The sequence below is a fragment of the Helianthus annuus genome, chromosome 2 (genome assembly GCF_002127325.2).
Source record: "Helianthus annuus cultivar XRQ/B chromosome 2, HanXRQr2.0-SUNRISE, whole genome shotgun sequence".
Taxonomy (NCBI): Eukaryota; Viridiplantae; Streptophyta; class Magnoliopsida; order Asterales; family Asteraceae; genus Helianthus; species Helianthus annuus.
The window spans coordinates 156,164,440-156,172,190 of record NC_035434.2 but is presented as its reverse complement, the minus strand read 5'-3'; the positions used below and the strand labels follow the sequence as shown (position 1 = coordinate 156,172,190).

The 7,751-nt window shown below is 41.7% G+C and overlaps 1 protein-coding gene across 1 annotated transcript; it reads left to right on the top strand.

Annotated features, from left to right (window-relative positions):
* The first annotated feature begins 6,249 nt into the window (after nucleotides 1-6,249).
* On the top strand, nucleotides 6,250-7,751 carry LOC110927018. The gene is made up of 2 exons (XM_022170613.2): nucleotides 6,250-7,471; nucleotides 7,705-7,751. The coding sequence occupies exons 1-2, from the start codon at nucleotides 6,250-6,252 to the stop codon at nucleotides 7,749-7,751; spliced, it is 1,269 nt and encodes a 422-aa protein (XP_022026305.2).

The following is a 7,751-nucleotide window of genomic DNA, read 5'->3' as shown; positions in this document are numbered from 1 at the left end:
AGCTAAGCAACGCACCAGTGTTGACATTGCCGGACGGAATGGAAGAATTTGTAGTATACTGTGATGCATCACACACCGGGATGGGATGTGTGCTTATGCAGAAAGGCAAGGTCATTGCCTATGCTTCACGACAGTTAAAAGTGCATGAAAAGAATTACACCACCCATGACTTGGAGTTGGGTGCCGTTGTATTTGCACTAAAGCTATGGACGCACTATTTATATGGCATTAAATTCGTGATCTATTCTGATCACAAGAGCCTCCAGCACATGTTCAATCAGAAAGATTTGAATATGAGGCAGCGACGTTGGATGGAAACTCTGAACGATTATGACTGTGAAATAAAATACCATCCAGGCAAGGCCAACGTAGTCGCAGATGCCTTGAGCAGAAAAGAAAGAGTGAAACCAATAAGGATCAATGCCAAGAGCATTGAAATCAAGAACAGTCTGAGTGAACGATTGTTAGCTGCATAGAAGGAAGCTGTGTCAGAAGCTAACTATCCTAACGAAAAGCTAGGAGTAACTGAAGAACAGTTATCCTATGGCAAAGACGGAATTCTGAGATTAAATGGAAGGATATGGGTCCCTGTTTATGGAGGTCTTCGAGACGTTATCCTTCAGGAAGCCCCCAGTTCCAGATATTTCGTGCATCCTGGAGCGGACAAGATGTACCCAGACTTGAAGGCAAACTTTTGGTGGATAGGCTTGAAGAAGTCTATAGCCACCTATGTGGCAAAGTGTTTGACTTGTGCGCAAGTAAAAGCTGAACATCAAAAGCCGTCGGGCTTGCTGCAACAGCCTGAACTTCCCGAGTGGAAGTGGGAAATGGTGATGATGGATTTCATCACCAAGTTGCCAAAGACAAGGAAGGGAAATGATACGATATGGGTAATAGTTGATAGACTGACTAAGTCAGCACATTTCCTACCCATTAAAGAGACTCATAGCTCCGATGTGTTAGCCCAGTTGTTCGTAGATAAGATTGTATCCCTTCATGGCGTGCCTGTGTCTATCATCTCTGACAGAGATACCAGATACACGTCACACTTTTGGAAAAGTTTCCAACAATCTTTGGGCACGCGCTTAAACTTCAGTACAGCTTACCATCCTCAGACGGACGGACAGAGTGAGCATACGATCCAGACTTTGGAATACATGCTTCGTGCATGTGTGATTGACTTAGGAGGTAGTTGGGATAACCTCCTACCATTAGTCGAGTTCTCATATAACAACAGCTACCATACGAGCATTAAGGCTGCTCCTTTCGAAGCCTTGTATGGTAGAAAGTGTAGAACGCCCGTTTGTTGGGCAGAAGTTGGAGATGTCCAGATGACAGGACCTGATATAATTTTTGAAATGACGGACAAGATTGTCCAGATTCGCGATCGATTGAAAGCTGCCCGAGATAGGCAGAAAAGCTACGCAGATTTAAAGCGTAAACCTTTTAACTTCGAAGTAGGTGACAAGGTATTGCTTAAAGTATCACCCTGGAAGGGAGTGATGCGATTCGGAAAGAAAGGAAAATTAAGCCCGAGATACATTGGACCCTTCGAGATAATCGAATGTGTCGGATCGGTTGCCTATAAGTTAAACTTACCGGAAGAGCTCAGTGGCATCCACAATGTGTTCCACATCTGCAATCTAAAGAAGTGTTTCGCTGATGAATCGCTGGTTATACCGCATACAGATGTACACATCTATGAGAGCTTAAAGTTTGTTGAAAAACCGGTGTCGATCGAGGATCGACAGGTTAAGAAGCTTCGAAGGAAGTATATACTGATTGTAAAGGTAAAATGGGATGCCCGTAGAGGTCCCGAGTACACGTGGGAGGTAGAGTCCACGATGAAAGAAAAGTACCCTCATTTGTTTCAATAAATCTCGAGGTCGAGATTTCTTTAAGGGGGTGAGGATGTAACACCTTGAAATTTTGCGTCCTATAAAGTAATGACACGTGTCATAAGTTTACACGTGGTAATAAATACTACAGAGGGACTAAAGTTGACAAACATAGAAAGTATGTGAATTCAAGGGTTCAAGATGTCAACAAGGGATAAATATACTTTACAGTAACCCTACATGATGCTCGTACCTTCGAACGAATGAATCATGTTTCATACGGAACGAAACACGGAAGAAAGTGAGAGAGTACAAGCTACAGGGGTTAAATGTGTCAACATGTTTAAGTTGTACCTCTGAGTGACCCTTTAACAAACCTGGGGCTTTGTAACGATAAAATATGCTCATTAGAATGCACGATATAAATTTCATCAAGTTCCGTTATAAAATGAGAAAGTTATGATCGAGTTCGTACGCGAAGGGTGAAAAGCGTCAAACATTGAAAGTTATGACTTTTCGGGTAATAATAAAATAACCGAGGATTAATAAGTTGGGTAAAAGTCCCGAGGCCCTTATACGTAAATAAGAAAGGCCCAAAATGCAAAGTTACCCCTTCGAAATGCCAAGAGCCGACTGTAATAATTGAAAAAGATTTGAAAATCTTACAGCAGGTCTCAGGCGGGCCGCGTGAAGGTTGGGAAGGGCTTTACGCCGGCCGCGCTAGCAGTAGAAGATATGGGCTCTGACAAGGAGATTCATACGGGTCGTGTAAGAGTTGCGGAACCTATTACGCGGGTCGCGTCAATGGCCCAGATGCAGAAAACGTGGACAGAAGCACTGTTTGGTGTTTTAACCGACTCTAGACATTATTACAAGGGCATGGGCACCCCCTAAACGACCCCTAGCACTCAGGGACACTTGTTGGTGATCTGGTTACACTTGTAGCCTTAGTTGTAATGATCTAATGCATCTAAATTCTATAAAAGGCCATGAGATGCACACTTTGTAACCACACCTTCATTCAACACTTCTGATCATTTCTGGAGCTCAAGTGTTCTCTCTACTCGTCTCTGGTCATGCATAGGACTTTAGTGAGTGTGCCTAACCCTTCTTAGTTAAGTTTTTGCTTAGTTATAGCTTAAAAGTCAATCCGTCGTAATTAACGATTGACTTAATGATTAATCACAAATGGTCTAGTGATTAGTCGAATCAAAGGTAGTTATATGTTAGTAATTATGTGGGCATTAAACCCTTAAAAGGGCACCCCCTGATTCCCACTCTAACAAGTCCAAATGTCGAGTCAAAGTTGCTTAGAAAAAGTCAACATAATGCTAATTTTCGATTTAACGCATAATTAACAATGTAGATGGCATGTAACCTGTTTTATCACTCATATAACTTGATAATAAGTATTATAACTGATCTAAGCTTGTTTGATCCGACCATTTACTGTTTTGACCCGGTTCGGAACCGAAAGTCGCAAAACTTTGACTTTTGCTTTGACTTCAGTTCTGACCCGGTTCGGAACCGAAAGTCGCATAATTAACAATGTAGATGGTATGTTTTAGATATGCCTTAGGACTCTCTTAGGACCAGGTTACATGAGGGTATAACCTCTGTGGCTGGTTCGTTGTTTGTCCGAGTCGTTTGTACATTTCCGTTATATGCTTAAAGTTGACCATAATGCCCTTTTGACTTTAAAACGAGAATTTTGGATATGCGAAAGGACAATAACCTTAGTTACTGATTTCTAAACATGTCCCTAAAATTTCATGTAAATTCTAGGTCTAGAATAGGAGTTATGCTAAATAGCGCAATTAAGAAAACTTTGTTAATTAAACGGCGCACTTAGCGTAAAGCCTATTTAAACTCAAATTTCGACACCAAACCTTTTACACCCTGATGTAAAATAATATTTTGGGATTTTTAAAGATTTTTAATTAATTTTAACCTGTGTATAACCTGCGGTTATGGCGTTGATTCGGTAAATACTGAATATACCTTTTTCGGACATAAAATGAGTTCTACATGGTATTTTGACACGAATCCAGTTGCTACTGATTTTAAATAATAAATAAAGTATTTTGAACTTTATAACCTGTTCAGAAAACTCAGATTTCCTGCAGAACCCGGAAATCTCTTTTATGATCTTTAAAATGACCAAAATACCCCTACGGGGCGTATATTGAGATTAAACTCGTTATGGGGATAATGGAAGGTATCCTACTGATACCACAACCTCTTTAGAGCATATTAACTTAGAAAACCTGTGTAGGACTCTTACGGTTACCCGTTACGCCATTTACGCGTTCGGTTTGGTTTATGTAACTAGTTTACATAAATTAGCCGAAACGGGTCAAACCTTGTCGTTTTCATCTCAAAATCTAGAATGTGTTTAGTTTACCCATAATATACAAGTGTCCGAACTTGTTGGGTCCAAACCACATTCCATTTCCGGTTTTCGCCTTTCATGCGATTAAACCGTATTTATCCTTTGAAACTAACCGGTCTAAGCTTAGGCTAAATTAAAGACCCGTTAGGATTCTAATAGGTTGCTATAAACCTTCGTTCTAGAATAGGAGACCAGTAAAAGATACTTGCATTAGCTTGTTGTGGTTATTACTTGCTCAGGTAAATACTTTTAACTTATTTTCCCTTATACGGGCTTGGGGTACGGTATATAAAATACCGCTTGGTCGAGTAATTGACCCTAACTCATTAGTAGTTGGGTATTATCAATGTGACCCGTTTAAAAACTGGTTTTGTTTGTTTTACGCCTTTGGGAGCTTAATGACCATGTCCCGGATATCCTTGGCATCATTTTACGAAATGGCCACGACCTTGACACGCGGGTGTAGGCGTACACCCAACAATGTGTCCATACTTATAAAGGTATAACCGTTGGTTTTCCTGCCGTGGTTTTGTACTATGTGGTGTGTCAATTAACCTTAAACCTGGCACGAACCGGGCGACTGAACGCGTAACGAACATGTAATTCTTTTACAAGATTAGATTTGATTAATTATCCCAAGTTATAAAAGTTTGTGCCTCGTGCATTCAAATCAATTTTTATTAAACCTTTTACGAAAGTGTCGGTTGAATGTATTTACCAGTGTAAACTGAAGTATTTTCCCCAAAAAGATTAAATGCAGGTTCTACACGAAATAGGCTGGCCACTCCTTAGCATCGTTAGAGTCTCGCAAGCTCGGATGCGATTATCTGTTGAACATTATTTCCTATTTTATTTTTGATCCCCTGTGGATTATTTCGACTACTTGTGATACTTGGATATTACATTTGTTGGTTGAAATATATCTATCTTTATGCTTCCGCTGTGCATTAAAATATTGTGTTGTTTGACTATATTGTTGCCAACTACGTCATGGTAATCCCCCACCGGGCCCACCGGTGAAACGTGTGAAAATCGGGGTGTGACAAAAACATATCAAAATTAGGAAAACATTCAACTATTCAAATTTTATTCCAAAACATAAAGGAATTTCGAATTTTCCTAAGAACACATGATGAACCCTAAAAAATAAAACATAATTCTGGAACCCGAAACCTGAATATTAAGGTTTTAAAACAGATTTTGGAACATTAAGGTTATTATTTGAGTTCGAGACAATTATAAAACATTCTTTTTCCCGAAAACATTGATTTCGAGATACCTGGTCTCAAACAGGCTGTTAAATTTTATTAAGTTTTCAAAACTCTGTTTTCCAGATTTCAATCCCAGAATAATGGATACAAAAATAGAACTGATTAATCAACATATGCTCTGATACAACATGTTAATCAGTTCTGTTTAGACATAATGGAAAACATGAATAACATACCTGATTGCAAGAGACAGGCTAGCAGCGAATCCAGATGGAGACGCAGCAATAACATTTCACATGATTCTCAGCTTGATCTGGTTCCTCCTTAGGGTGCAATATAATGATGGTGATAATGAAAACCGATAAAGGGTAATCGGTTGAGGAGAGGAGGCGATTTGATGTTATGATAATTAGGTTATGCGTCTAACCTTAGTACCTCTACATAAATCTCCTTATATATGCACCTAAGAGGAAACCCTAATTAGTTAATAAGGCCCTATTAGCCGATATATATTTCTGTATATATATTTCCGTATCTTTTGTATTTATTGTGCACATATCACTCCGTGATTTACGGAGATATAGTTTCCTTATTGTTCCTTTGTATTCCTGTATTTAAACCCTTTTGATTAATGAGAATGGGCATCCAATTTCTAAAGATTACATGGTATCAGAGCTTGTGCTCTATACCTAACCGCAGCTTCTTCCTTTTTTTTCTGGATTTCGATCCAGTCCCTAGGGTTTCGACCCTCATCCGCCGGCCACCTCCTTTTTTTCGATCCCGTGTCTTGTCTGTTTAACCCTCCACCATGACTGACAAAAGTGACAACACCAACACCAACACCTCCACACAAACTGCTCCCCTACATCCTGTTTATACCGTTACTGATATCACCAAGAAGGTTCGTGTCTTGGATGGTACGACGGTCACGTACTCTGCGTGGGTGAAGCTCTTCAACCTTCATGCTCGCGGATACGAAGTTATCGACCACATCACCACAGAACCGCCGTCTAAAGAAGATCCCACATATGCTCAATGGATGAAGATTGATGCTGTTGTATTTCAGTGGATATACAGCACACTATCCGCTGACTATCTCCTTCGGGTCCTTGAAGAACCATCTACGGCCCTCCAAGTTTGGAATCGGGTCAAGAACATCTTCCATAACAACAAAGGTCCTCGCTGTGCCGCCCTTCAATCTCGCTTTGTCAACCTGAAACTTAGTTCTGTGTCTTCGTTGGAAGCCTACTGCCAAACCCTTCGGGATTTGGCAGCCCAGTTAGATGATGTGGGCAGCCCGGTTAATGAGCAAACTTTAGTTCTGCAAGTGGTTCGGGGTCTGCCTCGGGAGTATGACACTATCGGTTCTATCATTAATCGTGAACTTCCCTCCTGGAACGAGGCATGTGAGATGCTTCGTGGCGATATGGAACGACAGGCTGCTCGAGACGGAACTGGTCCCAATTCGGAAGCACATGCAGTCGTCGCCCCAACTCCCAGGCATGATGGTTCCCCTCGTGATACTCAGCCCACTCGAAATCAGAACTATGACTCGAACCGTCCCACCCGGTTCAATCAAAACCGCCGCAGTGGCCCACGCCGGGACAACCCAAACCGCAACCAAAACCTAACTAACGGCCCAATTAATTCTGGCCCAGCCCACTATCGTTCAGGCACTTCCGGGTCTGGGTCCAGCAGTCGTGGCTCATCTAATCGGAACCCGCCAAGAAACTCGTGGAACCAGCAGTACTATCCCATGCCACCACCGTATTGGGCCAACTCGTTCCGGGCCAATCCACCACCCCCGTGCCCCTACCCAACCCAACCGGGCTGGGTCTCACCTTGGACCGCCCCACAGCAGCCACCGTCCACGGCACCGAACCAGTCTGCCCCTAAAGCACATATGACTGATGTCAACCCCTTGGAACCTACTGAACTTGCAGAAGCCTTTAACACTGTGGCTTTGGAACCCAAAACTCCTAGTTGGTTCATGGATATTGGAGCATCAGACCACCTCACCCGAGACTCAGGTATGATTTCTCACCCGTGTAATCAATCTATTAAAAATGTGTTGGTTGGAAATGGACATCGGTTACCAGTTGTTGGATCAGGCCACACCAGTCTACCCACCACCTCTAAACCACTTCACCTTAAAAACATACTTCACACACCTAATATCATAAAGAACTTAATTTCTGTTCGAAAATTTACTCGTGATAATTGGGTGTATGTCGATTTTGATCCTTTTGGTTTTTCTGTGAAGGATTATCCGAGTGGGACTATCCTGAGTCGCCACGACAGTACCAGTAA